Here is a 20,500-nt window from a genome sequence, read left to right as displayed (position 1 = left end):
TTTAAACTTTGTGGATCCGCAGCCCTCTGCTCCCAAAGTCTTTGTCTCGGGCCCTTGGAAATTCCCGCTCCAAAGAGCGGAAGGCTGGCCTCCCCAGGCAGGGGCGATGAGACCAGAGCCAGTAAAGCTGCGGGGACAAGGCTGCCGGTGAACTAGGGCTCGTGCTAGCCTCGCGGCTCGCCCTGCCCGGTGCCTCCAAGGTGAAGCGAGCAGCCAATGGCAGAGGCAGAAGCGGTGGCTTCCTAGGTCAGCAGGTCGAAAAAGACACAAATGTGGTCGGAGAGAGCTCTGGCCGGTGCTCGGAATCTGAATACAAGAGATGTGCGGCGGAGGAAGCACGCCCCAAAAACAAGGCTCCAGAGGCTGCCAAGTTCCCGGGAGCACAAGAGGAAGAAGCCGCGGCAGCCGCTGCCTTGAGCCCAAGCAGCCGCCAGCGCGACCCGACCATGGTCCCCTCTTAGAAGCGCGGGCAGCCACTTGCACGGGCGACGATGGAGGCATGTCCCATGGGTGCGCGTAGGCGGTGCGGGCCCCTGCGTAGCGCAGCCTCCTGTGCTGGAATGTGCGCTCCCGCGAGCTCGCAAGGCAGCAGCAGCAGCAGCAGCAGCAGCAGCAGAGAAGGCGCCTTGGAGGCCAGGGCCCCAGCTCCCACTGGCCGCGGGGTGGGTGGCGGCTCTACGGCAGGCTGACCTTTGTGCGAGCTGGATGCGGCTCTGCCCGGGAGGCCCAGCCCCAGGAGAGGAACAGGAAAGTATTACTCTCCCAGATAAGCTAAACCTGCCTTTCCGCGGGGGTTGAAATGGAGGGATTTTGGCTTCTGGTTGTAGCAGTTATTAGAATTTAAGAATGATTAGAAGGCTGAGATGCTTTTTAAAGTTGTGTTATTATCTGATTTTCTTTAGTAAATAAAAAGACTTAAGAGTTTGGGAAAATTACAGCTTTTTCCCATTATTCTCTTTCTCTAAACTCATTTTATTTCTTTACTGTTCTATGCCTGAAAAGAGGGCAAAGGGAACGCCTGTTTAGATGTGGCTAAACAGAATCTCATAAACGGCTGTTCTTGAAACTTTTCGAGAAAGAATTCTGTTTAGTTTCTATCCTTTATGTTCCTATCAAAATAGCCCTGCATAAAGATCAAGCAGGCCATGTTCTAATCTCTAAAATCCCGGGTTTCTCTCTAATTTGTCTGATTTGTCTACTTTGTCTGATTCTTGTTTGTGTTTGGTCTTTGTTTAATGTTGTCTAAATGTGATTTTTTAAGTTCTTGCATGCAAAAATTGGATATACCGGCTCTAATATTATAAAAATATCATCCCTACAAATTTATAATTTTAATTGGAACAAGTAAAATGCGCTCATTTAAATTTAAATAGAATGGAATGTGGATCCTAAAGACCTGCTAATTTTGGCTATACTGCTTCAAACTTCAGGCTGCTTGCTGCAGCTGCATTGCTTGAGGCAGATAGATTTACCTAACAAAGGTGTAGATTTTTTTTAATAATATAAAAAAATAATGAAAGTCACACTAGAATTTTCCAGCTTTTATATACTCTTTAAATTGCCTGTTAATTAATGGGGTAGAAATATTTTAATAAGTATGGGAATGTTACTTGAAAATGTATTTACTATATATATGTGTGTGTGTATATATATATATATATATATATATATATATATATATATATATATATATATTTTTTTTTTTTTTTTTTTTTTTTTTTTTTTTTTTTTTGTATTTTTCTGAAGCTGGAAACAGGGAGAGACAGTCAGACAGACTCCTGCATGCGCCCGACCGGGATCCACCCATCACGCCCACCAGGGGCGGAAGCTCTGCCCACCAGGGGGCGATGCTCTGCCCCTCCGGGGCGTCGCTCTGCCGCCTGGGGCAGAGGCCAAGGAGCCATCCCCAGCGCCCGGGCCATCTTTGCTCCAATGGAGCCTTGGCTGCAGGAGGGGAAGAGAGAGACAGAGAGGAAGGGTGGGGGGTGGAGAAGCAAATGGACGCTTCTCCTATGTGCCCTGGCCGGGAATCGAATCCGGGTCCCCCACCCCGGTAGAGCTAGGCTGACGCTCTACCGCTGAGCCAACCGGCCAGGGCCATATTTACTATATTTTGTTAGAAGTTAATGTAAAGACAAGTATTTGTTACAGTTTTTGAAGTTAAGGTATTATAAAGTGTGCCCAACAAATGCTTAAAGGTCAATTGTAAATAATAATAAAAAAGGGGGGGGGGAGTTATATACTGGAACTCCTGCAAATTTTTTTATCACACTTTTTACTTTAAAAATTTTTTTTCTTTTGAATGCTGATGTACAGAGTTATTCAGCAGCTGAGAGACTCTGGAATCCTATGGGAGATGCCAAACTTCTTTTCAATCCTGCAAACTTCTACTCTCTTTTATTTGATCCAGCTAATAACACTGTTTTGTCTTTTTCCAATTAGCTCCAGATATACAGAAAAAGTTTATATAGGCAGATAAGGACCCTCAAACCCCTCAGCGAGATCTTCTGAACTGGCTTTTAAGGTCTGTAATGACCAAGAGGAACAGAAAAGGCAAACAGAGCCCAAAAAGAGATCAGACCAAATACCAGCTCTTGGCATACAGCCTTAAAGGCTCCTATGCCCCAAAGGGGCTTCATAGGACTCCATCAGGGCCCTGCTTCAAGAGTGGAAAGGAAGGTCATTTGAGCTAAAGCCTGCCAGGTTTCTCGGCCTCCACCAGGGACATACCTTTGCTGTGGGGAAAAAGGGACATTGGAAGGTAAGCTGCCTCCTCACTTCCTCTAAGGGACGGTTCAGTCTCTTCCAGCCCTGCTCCAGCCACTGTGACCTAACCTTGCCCAGCCTGCTGGGACTTGCCACTGAAGGCTAAAGGTGCCCATGGCTGTCGACCCCATCTCACATCACTGTGGACGAGCCTAGGGTATTTCTTCCAAGTAGCAGGTAAACTGATCTCATTTCTTATGGACATGAGGGCCATTTACTCTGCCTTGCCTGAATATTTGGGTTTTTATTCATCCCTCAAAGATCTCTGTTGTGGGTGTTGATAGTCTTATTTTCTGCTGCTTTGTTTAATATATAGTGTCTCCTTTATTCCTCTTGCCTCAATGCCCCATGCCTATTTTAGGCTGGGACCTGCTTCTAATTTAGACGAATTTACCTCTGCCACCCAGCATAGTGTAGTATCCCAAGGTTCTCTTCACCATGCCATGGTTGCAGAGCTCCTGGGAAAGGCTCCCTGGGTTTATCTCTCCATTTTAAAGAAAACGGAAGGTCTGTTTCCATATGTGCTGCAAATGGTTTTTCCAGTCTACCTGAATCATTACCAGCTAGAAGCAGTGGTCATTGGGACTTGGACTCTAGCTGCAAAGTGAGGAAATGTGACCACAACTCCAGTGCCTTGTGGACTTTTCCTGAATGTGTGTGACTCCTGCTCCTTGGGACAGTTCTCAGACTGAAGTGAGGTTGGGTTACACATACAAATAATATGAAGCAATGATGGTGTCAACATGGACTTGGTGAAATTACATTAACGTGTTAAGGACATTTAAGACTGTAAGAATTTTATTTTAGATCCTGTTGTATTAGTTAAGACTTTGTTTGATAATCTAATAGGCTTTAATCACTTCATTGTATAAGGACACTTGTTATAGTATCTGTTAGCATTGGCTATTTTAATTTTGTTGTTTATTTTATATTTTCCCAATCTGCTTCCAAATTGGAACATGAGAATTCAGATGAGTATGAATCACAGCAACAAATTGAAGTTTTAAAAAATACAAAAGAGGGATCTGTTGGGGACCGAAATATAAACAGGGTATTTTTACAATCTGGATATCTTGGGGACAGAGGTGCTGGGCCTAACCCCCCACCTCACCTGCCTAGTTAACAGAGCTATACCTGATTCTCACTTGTACCACCCATGTTCTCCAGAAGAGACTGGAAGCTAGTTTTTTTTTAGTGTAAAGTTAGATTTAAATGGTATGGTGGGGGTTGTCTTTGAGTTGTCTTGGAAACAATTGAGTTGCTAATGGACCATGTTTTTTCCCTGAATAAAAACAGATGCTTCTCTGGGAGCCGCCAATTTATGGCTCAGGAACAGTAGAGACTGTTCGCCTTGCCATCCTCCCGAACTCATCTGTATGTACATATCTTTAAGTCTCTATCATTTATTTAATTCCATATCTTTTCCCGTTTGAAGACCCTGTAATAGACTCATCGTGGCTGGACCACGACATAAGCCAAACATCATTTTAAACACATTAATTCGCAGTTATACTGTGACGGAGACCCAGGCTTGGGGGAAACCATTTAGTAGGTTATAATCAGCATTTAAAACATACCACGAAACATAAAAGAAAATGACAGAATGAATTATTTATAGCAATAATTATTATTTTATGACACTTGTCTTTTAGTTACTTGTGGTATGTGAATACATACATACGGGGTCATACATGAAATGCATTACTTACTGTGGGCTATGACTGAAAAAGCTTGAAGGGCATTGGATTTACTAATTTAATCCTACAATAGCTCTATGAGGCAGAGCTTCTTATTGTTACCCCCATTTTGGTGGGAAAACAAAGGCTCGAAGAAACCAAGTTCTTTGAAATACTCATGGCTAATCTCTGCTTACCCTGTGCCAGTCATTTGACATGGATGAACTCATTTACTCCCTACAAGCCTGTGAGGTAGGTTCTAGTATGACTCCATCTTATAGATGAGGATACTGAAACACAAAGATGGGAAGCCCCTTTTATTTTCTATTTATGTATTTAATTTTATTTTTAGAGAGAGATAGGAAGGGAGAGGGAGTGAGAGGAGAGAGAGAAGTATCAACTTGTAGTTGTGGCACTTTACTGGTTCATTGATTTCTTATATATGCTCTGACTGAGGGACTCCAGCTGGGCCAGGGACCCCTTGCTCAAGCCAGCAACCTTGGGATTCAAGCCTGTGACCTTTGGGTTCAAGCCAGCGACCATGGGATTATGTTGATAATCTCATACTCAAGCCGGTGACTCTGTGCTCAAGCTGTTGAGCCTGCACTCAAGCCTGATGAGCCCACACTCAAGCCAGTGACCTTGGGGTTTCAAACTGGAGACCTCAGCTCCCAGATTGATGCTCTATCCATTGTACCATCACTGATCAGGCTGAAGATATCAATTAAATTCATCTGAGCAGTGTGTCATTTAAGGCTATTGTTTCCTTGTTGTTTTCTGTCTGGAATATCCCATTATGTCAATGGGGTGGTAAAAACTCCTACTATGACTGTATTACTGTCAATCTCTTCCTTTATGTCCTTCAAGATTTGCTTTATATATTTAGGTGTTCCTATGTGTGGTGCATAAATGTTTACAAGGGATATATCCTTTTGTTGGATTGCTCTCTTTAATATTATGTAGTGTCCTTTGTATCTTACTATATATAGCCTTTGTTTTAAAATCTATTTTGTCAAATATAAGTATTGCTACCCTAGTTTTTTTTTTCATTCCATTTGTATGAAATATCTTTTTCTATCCCTTTATTTTCAGTCTGTGTATATCTTTTGATCTCAGGTGGGTCTCTTGTAGACAGCATATATGTGTGTCTTGTTTTCTTATCCATTCTACCACCCTATGTCTTTTGATTGGAACATTTAAGCCATTTACATTGAAATGATTATTGACAGGTAAGTATTTATTGCCAATTTATTCTTTTAACTGTTCCTCTTCCTCCTTTTTCTTCAAGCAGACTCTTTAACATTTTTTATAGTAATGGTTTGGTGATAATGATCTCATTTAGTTTTTTTCTTGTTTGGGAAGTTCTTTATTCATCAATTTTTGTTTTTATTTTTGTGACAGAGGCAGAGAGAGAGAGAGAGACAGAGAGGGACAAACAGGGACAGAACGGGAAAGAGATGAGAAGCATCAATTTTTTACTGCGGCACCTTAGTTGTTCATTGATTGCTTTCTCATGTGTGCCTTGAGTGGGGGGCTACAGCAGAGCAAGTGACTCCTTGCTCAAGCCAGCAACCTCACACTCAAGCTGGCGACCTTAGAGTTTCAAACCTGGGCCCTCTGCATTCCAGTCCAATGTGCTATCCACTGCATCACTGCCTGGTCAGGCATTTCTCCATTAATTTTTTTTTAAAGATTTTATTTATTTATTATAGAGAGGAGAGATAGAGAGAGAGAGAAGGGGGGAGGAGCAGGAAGCATCAACTCCCATATGTGCCTTGACTAGGCAAGCCCAGGGTTTTGAATCGGCAACCTCAGCGTTTCCAGGTTGACGCTTTATCCACTGTGCCACCACAGGTCAGGCCCTTCTCCATTAATTTTAAGTGATCGCCTTGCTGGGTAAAGTAGTTTTGGTTGTAGGTCCTCACTTTTCAACACTGAATATTTCATGCCAATCTCTTCTAGTCTGAAATGTTTCTGTTGATAAATCTGCTGACAGTCTCATGGGAGGCTCCCTTGTAGGTGACTAACTGCTTTTCTCTTGCTGCTTTTAACATTCTGCCTTTGCCATTTTAACTATGATGTGTCTTGGTGCAGTCCTCTTTGGGTTCATCTTGTTTGGAACTCTGCACTTCCTGTACTTGTATGTCTTTTTCCTTCATCGTGTTAGGGAAATATGCAGTCATTATTTCTGCAAATAAGTTCTTGATTCCTTGCTGTCTCTCTTCTCTTCTGGTACCCTTATTATGCAGATGTTACACTTCATGTTGTCCCAAAGGTCCCTTAAATTACTCTTTTTTTAAAAAATTCTTTTTTTTTTTGCTACTCTGATTGGGTATTTTCTGCTACCTTGTCTTTCAAATTGTTGATTCAGTCCTCTGCTTCATCCAACTTGCTGTATTCTTTTTAGTGTAGTCTTCATTTCAGACATTGTATTCTTTATTTCTGACTGGTTCTTTTTATGGTTCTTTTTCATGCTGTTGTAGTTCTCACTAAGTTCCTTGAGCATCCTTATAACCGTTTTTTTTTTCAACTCTAGATCTCTTTTCCCGGAGGTTTCTCCTGCTCTTTCATTTGGGCCACATTTCTTTGTCTCTCCATTTTGGCTGCCTCTTTGTGTTTGCTTTTATGTACAGGAAGTCCCCAGGTTACAAATGAGACAGGTTCTGTAGGTTTGTTCTTAAGTCGAATCTGTATGTAAGTTGGAACATGTACATTTACCTATTAAATGCAACTTCGGCATTTAACTTAGGTGTTTGTCTTAACATAGTATATATTTTTACCATTCTGTGCATATAAATACTTAAATATTTTCAAACCTACAGAACATATCTTGCTTGTAACCTGTCAACCACCTGTATTAGGTAGATCTGCTATGACTCCCAGTCTTGGTTGGGTGACCTTATGTAGTAGGTGTCCTGTGGGACCCAGTGGCACAGTCTCCTTCATTACCTGAGCTGGGTGCTCCACGAATGTCCCTTGTGTGGGTTTTGTTGGCCCTCCTATTGTAATTGAGTTTTGATGGCTATTGGCCCATTTGTGCATGGCATCGACCCTCAGGCTGGTTAGCTGTGGGGGTCAACCCTGACCACAGTGTATGAGCTGCTGTGCAGTTGCTGACCACATGAAGTGGAATTTGCCTGAGCAGGGTCTGGTGCCTGCCAAGATCTCATTATGGCTATGCTGCTTATAAATCTAATTGGGTCTTGTTCTGATATTTTCTGGAGCTTGCCACTGGGTGTATTCATTCTGAGGCCTCTTGGAAGGGACTCTGATACAGGTCAATTCATATGCTGCCTATGACTGGCCCTAGGCTACAAAGCAATCCACAGTTTGTAGGTATTTCTGCTGGGCTTGGGTGTGCATAGGAAGGACCAACCTGAGCACCAAGGCTAGCTTTTACTAGCACCAGGCCTGGGGTCAGGTCAGCAAAAGTCCCAAGGTACTGCCTTCTGGCTACCTATTAGGCTCAGTCACTGAAAGTAAGCCTCTGGTAGTACTCAAGTTGCATGAAGTAGGTTCTCAGTGAGTCACCAGGTAGGAGCAAATGGTGTTCCTACCTGGTGCTAGTGCTGGGTCTGAGGCCACTCAGAACATTTTCCAGAGAATACCAAGTCTAGCTGCCACCTGCTGAGTCCTCACACACCCTTTGTGGTGGTGTGGGGTCTCAGGGAGTCATCAAAGGCCAGCAGAGTTTCACAGGCCCAAACAGACCAAGATTTGGCTGAATGAAGGGAGGGTTCTGCACTATTTAGGCGTGTGAGGGAAAAATGGCCCCTGTCCTAGAGCCACACAACTTAGTCTGTCCAAGATTCTGCTGGAAGGCCCAGCTCAACAGGGAGTTGGATAGGAGGGCTAGTGGATCTCCCATGAGGTACTGGTCAGACTTGGGGGGAAGAGGAGGGAGTGGTGACCTCCATCTCGGAGCCACACAACTCATTCCGTCCTGGATTCTGCCCAGAGCTCAGCAGCACAGAGCCACCAGAAGTTGGGAGGGTGGGGCTAGTGGATCTTGTGTGATGGGGAGGTGCCAGTCAGGTTCACAGGAAAGTGTATGTGTGTGTGGGGGGGGGGTGGGGTGGGGGGAGAATGGCCCCTGTATCACAGCCACACAACTCAGTCACTGATAGCCCCCGAGTCTTCCCAGACCTTTCTACCCCAGCGTAGGCACTCTTTAGCAGGGTGCAAGCTCTGAAGGGTCAGGCAACAGGGAGACCAGATGGTGGGGCTATTACATTCCCCATTGATGTTACAGGAGGGGAGTGGTTCAGCCACATCTGCAGTGTGGGAGAGTAACTCAACACAGGGTTCCTGGTGGCTGTCCCTTTAGTTCTCTCCCCAAAGCCACATACCCCAGTCTTTCTTCATGTGACTCTAGTCCATTCTGCCCTCCCTCTGCCAGATTCCAGGGTGAGAGGCTGTGAATAAGACTTTGTGTTGTCTGACCAGGCGGTGGCGCAGTGGATAGAGCATCAGACTGGGATGCAGAGGACCCAGGTTTGAAACCCCGAGGTCTCTGGCTTGAGTGTGGGCTCATCAGCTTGAGTGCGGGGTTGCTGGCTTGAGCGTGGGATCATAGATATGACCCCATGGTTGCTGGCTTGAGCCCAAAGGTCACTGGCTTGAAGCCTAAAGTCACTAGCTTGAGCCTAAGGTTTCTGGCTTGAGCAAGGGATCACTCACTCTGCTGTAGCCCCCCACTCAAGGCACATATGAGAAAGCAATCAATGAACAACTAAGGTGCTGCAACAAAGAATTGATACTTCTCATCTCTATCCCTTCCTGTCTGTCTGTCCCTATCTCTCTCTCTCTCTCTCTCTCTCTCTCTCTCTCTGACTCTCTGTCTTTCAAAAAAAAAAGAAAAGAAAAGATTTTGTGTATTGGCCCTTTAAAAGGGCACTTGTGTCTCTAAAAGACTCCCTTTCTCCCTGTCAGAGAGAATCCCTGCTGATTTCACAGCCAGATGTTATATGGGCACCTCTTCCCATCTCTGGTGCTCTAGGATGGGGAGCATGGCGTGGGGTTGAGATCCCACACTTCTCAAGGAGAGCCACTGCGGCTGAGATATCCCTCTGGAATCTCAGTCGACACACGTGGCTGTGGGACCAGCCCATTTTTCATCTCTGCTTTTTCGACCAGTCTTACTGTGGCTTTTTCTCAAGGCTAATTCTTCTTCTACAGGCTTGCCTCCACACCTTTTCCTGTGCAGGCTTTGAAACAGAAGGGCTGGCATTCAAACCCCTGCTCTACCACTTACCAGCTGTGTGTCCTCTAAAAGGGGCTTCCCCTGTGTGTTTCAGTGTCCTCAGCTATAAGGTAGAGTCACAGTAGAACCTACCTCACAGGGCTGTTGTAGTTCTACCTTGTCTCCAATGGGTCAGTATCTTCTTTGGTTCTCTCATCTCCCTGCCTAGGACTCCAGCACCACTCAGGACAGAGAAGGCACTTAAACAGTGTTTTTGTTTTTGTTTTGTATTTTTCTGAAGCTGGAAACGGGGAGAGACAGTCAGACAGACTCCCGCATGCCCCCGACCGGGATCCACCCAGCACGCCCACCTGGGGCGATGCTCTGCCCCTCCGGGGCGTAGCTTTGCCGCGACCAGAGCCACTCTAGCACCTGGGGCAGAGGCCAAGGAGCCATCCCCAGCGCCCGGGCCATCTTTGCTCCAATGGAGCCTTGGCTGTGGGAGGGGAAGAGAGAGACAGAGAGGAAGGAGGGGGGGTGGAGAAGCAAATGGGCGCTTCTCCTATGTGCCCTGGCCGGGAATCGAACCCGGGTCCCCCGCACGCCAGGCCGACGCTCTACCTCTGAGCCAACCGGCCAGGGCTTAAACAGTCTTTGATGTGGACGTAACAATTAGCATTGGTAAATGACTTGTTGAATAAAGTTTAAGGTTCTTCCTGAGGCCTTCCAAAGCTTGCCCATCTATTGACCCCCCATCTCTACCTCCCTCCCTCTGTCACCTCACAGAGCGCACACCCTCTACACTGTTCTATTCTCAACTTCTCATACTTCTCAAGCTCTCTCCTAGCCCCCGAGCCCTTAACCAACCTGTTCTCACTGCCTGGAACAACAACCTTCCATATCTATCATCCTTGTAGGCTAACCTTTCTTCTCTTTAGATAGCATTTGCCATGTTACTTCTGCAGGGCAGATTTCTCTGACCCTAACCTTAGGATTATTCATGGCATGTCTCTCTGCCCTGATAGATTGGGAATTCTGTGATGGGAGGAACCAACTCTGTGCCATTCACTACTGAATTCCTCCTTCTCCAGGAAGCCCTCCAGACTCTCGGGAGGGGGTCATATGCCCTCTGGGGGCATATGTACCTGGCTTGTGTATATGCCCACGTGTGTCGACTGAGATTCCAGAGGGATATCTCAGCCGCAGTGGCTCTCCTTGAGAAGTGTGGGATCTCAACCCCACGCCATGCTCCCCATCCTAGAGCACCAGAGATGGGAAGAGGTGCCCATATAACATCTGGCTGTGAAATCAGCAGGGATTCTCTCTGACAGGGAGAAAGGGAGTCTTTTAGAGACACAAGTGCCCTTTTAAAGGGCCAATACGCAAAATCTTTTCTTTTTTCTTTTCCCCTGTCCCAGCCTTGCCTACTCTAAGTCATCCTTGTCTGGGGACAGGTCTGTCTCCCCCAGTGGACAGTGAGCCCAGACCATCTCAGTCACTGTTATATTCCCAACACTGCCCAGCACAAGCCAGGTACAGTGCAGGTACTGATGGTTTGCTGAATTAGTGGGTAGCAATATGGTCTTGCCCAGAGCCCTCCCACTCCATATCATTGCTCCAAGGGGATGAACACACCTTTACAGAAATAATTTTTTAAAAATAAATAATTAAGTTAGAATGATGCCATTAGGGTGGACTCTAATACAGTTTGACTGGTGTCCTCATATAGAACAACACCAGGGGTGTGCACACAGAACAAAGGCCGTGTGAGGAAACAGCAAGAGGGGTCCATCTGCAAGCCAAAGAGAGAGGCCATAAAGGAAACCAAACCTGCTGACACTTTGATCTTGGACTTCCAGCCTCCAAAACTGTAAGAAATAAATTTCTGCTGTTTAAGCCACCTGGTGTGTTGTATTTTGTTAGGCAGCCCTAGCGACTAACAATCTCTAAATTACCTTCTCAAGGGGATGGGTCTGGTTAGCCTTAAGGCTTTGTTTTTCTGGTTCAGGTATGAAAGTTCAAGTCCAGAGCTGAACAGCTCATAAAAAGAGAGTTGAGGCCTGACCAGGCGGTGGCGCAGTGGATAGAACGTTGGACTGGGATGCCGACCACCCAGGTTCGAGACCCTGAGGTTACTAGCTTGAGCGTGGGCTCATCTGGTTTGAGCAGAGCTCACCAGCTTGGACCTAAGGTCGCTGGCTCGAGCAAGGGGTCGCTTGGTCTGCTGAAGGCCCACGGTCAAGGCACATATGAGAAAGCAATCAATGAACAACTAAGGTGTCGCAATGCACAACGAAAAACTAATGATTGATGCTTCTCATCTCTCCGTTCCTGTCTGTCTGTCCCTGTCTATCCCTCTTTCTGACTCTCTCTCTATCTCTGTAAAAAAAAAAAAGAGAGAGAGAGTTGAGTTTGAAGGCTCCCACCAGAGACCTGTGCGCTTCCCCAAGTGAAGATGAATAAATATCTGTTGGAAAGTATGACAGATGAAAAAAATGATCATAGCACTTTGCATCTCCTCTCTTCAAGAGGTGAAGTTTATTTCCCTCCCATTGAAACTGGACCAGCCATGTGACTTGCTCTGGCCAATAACAGATGGCGGAAGTGATGGCATGCCCAGTTCTGAGTCTGGGCCTCACAAGGCCTTGCAGCTTCCACTCTCATTTCTGTTCCATTGCCGAGTGAACAAGCCCAGCCTAGCCTGCTGGAGGAGGAGAGGCTGTGTGGCCCAATAACCCATGTTGTCCCAGCCACCAGGCAGGCCAATGCCAGACATATGCCACCCTGAACCAGTCAGTGCCCAGGCACTCCTTGGCTGACCCCAGACGCATGAGTGAGACTGGAACTGTCCAGAAGAATTGTGAGCCGAAGAAATGGATGCTATTTTAAGTTTTGGGGAGCTTGTTAGGGAGCAACTAACTAGCACAGAATGGGTTCTGATGGGCCCAGCTGACTAAGAATTCTGTCTCCCGCTGTGGTGGCTCACTTACCTTTGTCGCGTATCTGCTCTGTCACACTCCAGCTTTTCCTGCTGGTTTCCAGCACCACAGGGTTGCTGCCCAAGTCTTGAGCTGTCACATTTCTGATGACCAGGCTACGGTGGGTGTCCAGCATCTCCTGGCCAGTGTCACTGGGCCCTGGGAGGCCCTCAGGGGAGAAGACCATGGCTTCTGCCCGGGCCTCGTGCCCTCGGAACCAAGAAGTGGAGAGAACGCCATCAAGGTTGCTGGGGGTAGGAAGATGAGCACTGGCCCCTTTGGTCACTAGGTCTGGAGACACAGAGGAGGGCAGCTCCGAGGAGGCAGAGCAGATGCAGGATGCAAGCAGGGTGCCTGGGGGAGGCGGGGAGGAGAGGAGAGAAAAGGGGAGGCCTGTGGGACCCAAGGCAAGACGCTGCCCCGAGAAGCCCGTCCCTAGCAGGTGAGAATGAGCGCGTCACCTCAAGAACTGATGATAACAGTGATTATGATAAAAAACATTGTAGAAGTAGCCTGGCCAGGCGGTGGTGCAGTGGATAGAGTGTCAGTCTGGGATGTTGAGAACCCAGGTTCAAAACCCCAAGGTCATGGACTTGAGTGCAGGCTCGCCAGCCTGAGCACAGGGTCGCTGTCTTGAGCTTGGGATCATAGACATGACCCCACGGTAGCTGGCTTGAAGCCCAAGGTCACTGGCTTGAGCAAGGGGTCACTGGCTCAACTGGAGCCCGCCAGTTGAGGCACCTATGAGAAGCAATCAGTGAACAACTGAAGTGCCACAACTGCAAGTTGATGCCTCTCCTCTCGCTCCTTCCTGTCTGTTGTGTCTCTCTTGCCCCCCCCCCCCCCATTGTGGAAATAAAAGGGAACATTCATTGAGTACCTCCTATAGCCAGAATCTGTTCTAAGCACAGAACATGTGTTACCTCACTCCGTATCCATGGGCCCCACAAAGCACACATTACCCTGGGCGGTCAGGTCCGCTCTCTGACCTTCCCTGCTCTGCTGTGCTCCCTGAAGGGCTGGCTTCTCTGAGCTCCACTCTTGGGGTCTCCTGGCCTTTTGCTTCTGCCAATGGGAGTGACCTTGAGGTTACTGGCCCCACAGCTCCCTCCCTGCTCCAGCAGCACAGGTTGGCTGTGTCCCTCTAAAGCTCCTATTGGCGACCATCTCCAGAGACCACTCTCCTCTGGTTTTGGGGTCCACTTTCCCTCTTACAGCTTCTATCCCCCAAGGCAGGTAACAGCTTCCCACTGTTGCTAAGCCCTGGGTGCTGCACAATCCCTTGTCGCTTTATCTACGGCATATCCTGCCTACACCTCTGCAAACTGTCCCTTTATCAAACCCCCCTTATGACTTTGGAGTTGACCATTTCCTTCTTGCCTCAACCCTTATGAAGAAACAAAAATTCAGAGAATTTAAGACATTTTTCCAGGATGTCATAGGTGGTAAACAGCACCTATTAGAAGTCAAAATTCTCAACCACTAAACTATATTGTCGAATGTGTCCCTGCCCCGGTTTCGCTCACTTCCTCTCATTAATCTCAGTTTTGCTTAGAGACTGGAGTCTGGCTCCAGATCCTACACACTCATCTACCCAACTCTTCTGCCCGGTACTGGAAAGGTGACTCTTGCAGTAAGAATTCAAGCTCCAGCTAGAAAAGACTAAACTGTTTGATATACAAATAAAAAGAAACTTCTGTAAAGGTTTTTTTTAAAAAAAATCCTACCACTTGCAGATCCAAAAAATCAAAAACAAACAAAAAACCAATGATGTACCAAGAAAAATAAGAATTTGCAACTGATAGCACAAAGAACTCATTTCACTAATCTATAAGGACTGCAAGACTATACTTTCAGGGATTATTTCTATAGTTTGTTATAAGGACTGCTTAGATGTCGATAAGAAAAATATCAACAACCTAACAAAAGTATACTAAAGACCGGATAGGCGGTTCCTAGAAAAAAAATGCAAATGTCCCTTGACAGGGGAAATGTTCAGCTGTGTTCACAGCAGGAGAGATGGAAATTAAAACAGATGGAGATAGTACTTTGCGCCTAGCAGATTAATAAAGGTCCAAAAATTGTGCTGGTGAGCAGAGTCGGATTAAGGTCAATTGAGGGCCCAGGCGCAGAAGAAAATATTGGGCCCCTTAAAAAAGATAGGGAAAATAAAAATACATGTTAACCATATTTTAAAATAAATAAAAAATATTATGTACTATTAATGTTAAAATTGCACATATGAAACCAAACTTGGTGTCATTAGAAAAAAGTATAAAGTTGGGGTTTTGCGGGGCCCTTCAGAAGTCGGGGCCCACGGTGTGCACCCGGTGCAGCCGCCGTTTAAATCCCCTTTGCTGGTGAGGCTGAGGGGACAGGAAACTCACACATTGCTGCCCATGCAAAGGGCAGTCCAGCCAAGTCTTTCAGGATTAAGTATTCCCATACCTAATGCTTGCAAAATGCTTAGAGCAGTGTACTAATAAGATGACTGCCAGATAAATGCTTGACATAATAATAATTTTTCTCATTATTATTATTCTTGCTTCTGCAATCACGAGTACTGGGTGTATTACAAATGTGCTTTTTAAATATAAAAATGTCATAAAATAAGTGGTTATATTTTAAGGATCAGAAATACCCACTTACAGAACAAATGTTAAACATCAGCTCTCTTCCTGGTAAATAAATGAGGATAATGGCTCCTAGGACAGATGGCAACATCAGATACTAACGTGCTGTGCCTGGTGGGTGGGAGGGGGAGGTCTTAGAAGGCAGGTCCAGCTGATCAGCTGACATCGGTGCTGGCTGAGTGCCAGGGACTGTGCCAAATTCTCCCAACCATGAGCTCAGTGAGCCCCTCATCAACTGAGGTTGGTTCTGGTCTGTTTTACAAGCAGGGAAACTGAGGCACAGTAAGCTTGAATCTCAGACCAAACAAAGGCCATAGTGGAGTGTTGGGAGCTGTCTCACCATATAGTCTTCTGGGGAGCTCTTACTCACTACTTTCATTGATTTTACCTCTTAGTTGGCAGCTGGTGTAACTCATCTACTCCCCTGCTCATAAACCTTCCATGGCTCCCTAGTGCCCTCGGGACACAGCGCAGACTCCTTCACCTGTCACCCCTGCTATATCTCTGCGCTCTACTCACCATTCTTCCCTCATTCTCCGCATCAGTCAGACTGATCTCTGAGCAGTGCTCTCCTCCAGGCTGCTGCCCATGCCATTCCCTCCCCTTAGAATGCTGTTCCCCCTAACTCTTTTTCTAGCTGTGATCCAAGTTTCAGCTCAGGCATCATCTCTCCTGAAGTCTTTCCTGACCCTCAGGTGTGCTTGGTACTGGATGCTACAGTGAGGTCCCTGTTTGGGCAGGGACCTCAACTGACTTGATGGAATGATGGAAGCTCTTGCCACAAAGTGACAGGAATAGAGTCTTATACCCAAGTACCTGCTCAGGGCTTTGCTTTCCTATCATGATGAATAAAATTTGCATTCTTAGGCTTTTATGAAACAAAGAGCACAGGGATGCCATTTGCATAACTGATGCCCTATCTTTCTGAGGCCATATTTTGATTCTGACAGCTTTGAAAGGTCCCTGCCTGGCCACCATCTCCCCAGCTTCAGGCCTGAGCCTGCTGGGTCTCCCTCCCCACACCATTCCTGCCCCACCCCCTGATGGGCCGTTACTGTCTGCGGCAGCTGTGTTTTCCCTCTGGACTGTGAGCCCCAGGAGGGTGGAGCTGGGGCTGTCTTGGTCACTGCTGGGTCCCCAGCACCACCCAGCACGGGCTAGGCACAGAACAGTGTTTGTTGAGTAAGTGACCAAAGGGGCCTATTTCAGGTCATGCAGTCTGCATTCTGGAATCAAGTTCTGAATGTTACAGAGTTGCAGGTACCTGGTGAATCAGGGAGTGTCCCCAAGGCATCTTAAGGAGAAGATCTGTCATCTTAGCAACTCCTAGTCCAGCTAATGCAGAATCATGGTTTCATTTGTAGACTCTGAGGCCTCTAGACCTGGGTTCATAACTCCAACTCTGCCATGTATTATTTCTGGGCTCTGAGCCTCAGTTTCCCCACTTATCAAGGAGGGTGGTTGATAGTAACCATTTCACGAAGTGCCCGAGAGTCAATGAGATCATGAATTTTCAGGGCTGAGAACAGTCTAACTTTGGTGTTTTTTATATAAATTAAATTATATTAATAAACAAAATATTAACACATTTATTTTATATTACTATATTATGGTGTAATTATATTTATTACATATAATATACAATTATATACAATAATGTATATAATTATATACTGTATTTATATGTAATAAAATTACTATATAAAAACAGGGTGGGCAAAGGTAAGTTTATACATAGTTTTGAGTTCACAAAACTCAGAGTTTATTCTTTTATTATTATTTATTAATTACTGTATTATTTTCCTTACAAACAACTGTAAACCAACTTTTGCCCCACCCTGTATATCAGTGGTCCCCAACCCCCGGGCCACGGACCGATACCGGTCCGTGGGCCATTTGGTACCAGTCCACATAGAAAGAATAAATAACTTACATTATTTCCGTTTTATTTATATTTAAGTCTGAACAATGTTTTATTTTTTTAAAATGACCAGATTCCCTCTGTTACATCCGTCTAAGACTCACTCTTGACGCTTGTCTTGGTCACGTGATACATTTATCCATCCCACCCTAAAGGCCGGTCTGAAAATATTTTCTGACATTAAACCGGTCCGTGGCCCAAAAAAGGTTGGGGACCACTGCTGTATATTATATAATTATATAAATAAATGCATAGTTTTAAGCATGTCAGATGAAGGATGGCATTTCAGAGCTGGAACCATAGAGATGATTCCAGAACCCTTACTTTACAGGAGCATGGTTATTTTATTTCATCTCTAACCTTTCATCAAATGAGAAAAGCCTCTATTCAATTGTTCCCAGTTTGCATCAGGGACACTCCCTGAACTACGGAATGCAGCACAGGGAATATAGTCAGTAATACTGTAAAAACTTTGGATGGGGCCAGGTGGGTACTGGAAACCTCAGGTGGAGCATGTTGTAAAATATATGACTGTCTAACCACTGAGCGTACACCTGAAACTAACACAAAATAATATGGAAAAAAACTAAAAGATCTCATGGAGAAGGGGGGACACATAGCGAGGCCTCCCCGGGGAGAGCGGAGAATGCGCGAGTCCTCCTCCCCAGGCCAAGTGAGGGCAGCTGCAAAGGAACCGCTTAGAGAAACAGGGAAACAGGGAAGTGTCCTGCGGAGCTTGGGAGAACTTTGACCCCTAAGTCTCCCGGTGAGGAATGGCGTGGAAGAGGCCTGTGGGGGCGGAGGAAATAGAGGGCATGGCCACACCTCCAACATTTGAGGTAACAACAAATATCTTCACGTTTCCACCAGCCAGTGACGGTGCCTCGGTGCCTTGAAGGGGGCCAGCTGGAGGCTGTTCTTGCAAAGAGCCTCAGGGGTCAGGGCCTGCTGACATGTGACCTCGGTAGAAAGGCTGGCGGGGAGCCTCCAGTGGGCCACTTCCTGGAAGCCTTACAGACACATTCTCCAGAGCCAAGTGTACCCTAGGACCTCCAATCTAGAGAGATCCAGCAACAGTGCCTCAGCTACAAAATGCTTGTCCCCACCTTCCAACTGTAGCAGCCAAGTAGAAACTTTCCTGTCCCCTTTCTTGCCTCCCTCCCCTTTGACTATGACCCTAGGTGTTGGGGACAGGGGCCATGGACAGCTTTGGGCCAGGAGAAAAGACAGAGAGAGACAGACATATGAGGCCCATAATACCCCATCACATCCTCACTACATCCTGACACAGGCCTGACTGGGGACTAGGGGAAACTTCAAATTGGGTAAAGTTTGGGGTTTTGAAATTAGAACTGGACTTTTTAAGATCTGAAACTGGAAGCAAATCCTTTGTGATCAGAGAGGCTGATGTGTGTGGTCTCTGGAACGTGTGATCTCCACAGTCAGACCTTTTGGGTTCAAAGACTCTTTCTGACACTTCTAAGCTGTGTGTGGGCCAGGAAGGGCACATAACCTCTCTGTGCCTCGGTTTCCCCCTCTGTGAAAGGGGGATCATGTAGTCTTTGCCTCAGGGGCTTAAGGATTAAATGTTACTATGTGAAAGCACTTAGATCAGGCTGGCATGTAAAAACAGTCACAATGGTTGTTATTCTTTTATTATTGTTACTATTACTATTTTAAAATTATGACTGGGTGAGAATAGCTGGGTGACACAGAGTGAGCTTGTAGAAAGGGGCTGAGGTGGGGTCCCGAATTCTGATTCTGTCCTTGCGAGCCATGTGGTCTTGGGCAGGTAGCCCCGGCCCTGTCTGAGTCTCTTTCCTCCTTCATGAGAGGGGTCAATAGCAGGGTGCCTGTGCTACAATGGGCTTTAAACTGCCGGGAGCCGCAAAGCTGAGTGGGGCGACTCTAACCTGGATAGCAACTCTTCGAGGGGTGTCCTTCCCTTGTTCCCAGCCATGCGGGTGGAATCCCTGCCTCACGCACCTGTTAGAAGCAGTCTCCTCCAGGCAGGGCTGAGGTTGGAACAGGCATTCCGGGGGCACCTCATGATGAGTTGTGTCCAGGGTCCACAAACAGAAAGTCGCCCTGTCAGGAATGGGGTGTGCTAGGTAGCCCAGCCAGGTACTCAGCCTTGGCTCCACCCCCGCGCCAGCCCCGCCCTTGCATGGGCCATACACCCGCTCTGCCCACTCCGCCCCAGCCTGAGCTTTCAACTTTTAGTTATAGACAGTCATATACTTTACAACGTGCTCCACCTGAGGTTTTCAGTACCCACCTGGCCCCATCCAAAGTTTTTACAGTATTACTGACTATATTCCCTGTGCCGCATATAGGAAGCCACCTCCAGGCCTGTGCTCTTCTCTAGCAGGGGTTCGGTGGTCTGGTGGATGGGAAGCAGGCTGGAGGAGAGGGTCCCAGGAAAGGGGCTCTGGGGTTTGGCCACCCTCTCCCTCTGCACCCTCCCTCCAGGCTGGGAGAGTGATAAGAGCGGAGGGTGGGGCAGAATTGCCACCATGTCAGAGCTGAGAAATGGCCAAAGCTCATTACCTAGGAGGTGGTGTGGCCTTGTGCTGGCCTCCTGGCATTGCACTAGACTCTGTGACTATCAGCGCTGATCCTTGGTTTTCCTCTTGTAAAACGCAGATATTGATTCTAGTGCCTACCCCAGAGTCAGAGGGGCCCACCAACATCAAGTACTCAACAGAATGCCTGGCAGATAGAAGGTACTTAGTGAATGGTGGTATTTATTGAAATAACGCTAATTATTATCATTGGTCCCCAGAATGCCCTGGAGACATGTTCAGAAGCCCTGTTTCAAGGTTTTGCTCATACTATATCCTGCATTTTGGATTCTGGAAGGATAAGCCACAAAGGCTCCTTTCTTTTGTCCTTTGTTCCTCCAAGCCCACTCTTGCCCCCTCAAATTAACAATTGGATTGCTCAAATTAATGGCTGGTGTTTACTGAACACCTCTGTATGCCAGGCACAGCACCAGCCCTTTTACTGTCCTTGTCTAATTGAATCCTCATAGCAACCTTGAGGGATCAGTCTGATCATCCTCATTTTCCAGTGGTACAGAGACTAAGTCACTCACCTAACATCACACAGCTATTCATGGTGGCTTTTGTCAGTTCTTGGAAAAAGCCACCTCAGGGCGTTAGCACTTGCTGCTCCCTCTTCTTAGAGCCTCACACAAATCATCTCATGGCTGATTGCACCTCATTATTCTAGTCTCAAATTGTCCCTAAAGCTTTCCCTCAGGCTTGCTGCAGTCAAGCTCCCAGCTTCTAGCTAGCAAGACATGCTCTTTTATTTTATTTTATTTTATTTTTTACAACATT

At 46.4% G+C, this 20,500-nt stretch overlaps 1 protein-coding gene across 1 annotated transcript in view; it reads right to left on the bottom strand.

The window, feature by feature from the left end:
* Positions 1–19,288, bottom strand: part of IGSF23 (immunoglobulin superfamily member 23) — a 31,637-nt gene extending 12,349 nt beyond the window's left edge. Inside the window, exons 1-2 of the mRNA XM_066373734.1 lie at positions 19,143–19,288; positions 12,615–12,956 (exon numbers count right to left, since the gene is read on the bottom strand). Of these exons, the coding sequence (XP_066229831.1) occupies positions 12,615–12,956; positions 19,143–19,206 (406 nt within the window). The 5' untranslated portion in view covers positions 19,207–19,288. The remainder of the gene's footprint in view (positions 1–12,614; positions 12,957–19,142) is intronic.
* Between the last annotated feature and the right edge of the window lie 1,212 nt (positions 19,289–20,500).

The sequence above is a fragment of the Saccopteryx leptura genome, chromosome 3, assembly GCF_036850995.1.
Source record: "Saccopteryx leptura isolate mSacLep1 chromosome 3, mSacLep1_pri_phased_curated, whole genome shotgun sequence".
In the NCBI taxonomy this organism is placed as follows: domain Eukaryota; kingdom Metazoa; phylum Chordata; class Mammalia; order Chiroptera; family Emballonuridae; genus Saccopteryx; species Saccopteryx leptura.
This window is presented reverse-complemented; position numbering and strand designations above follow the sequence as displayed.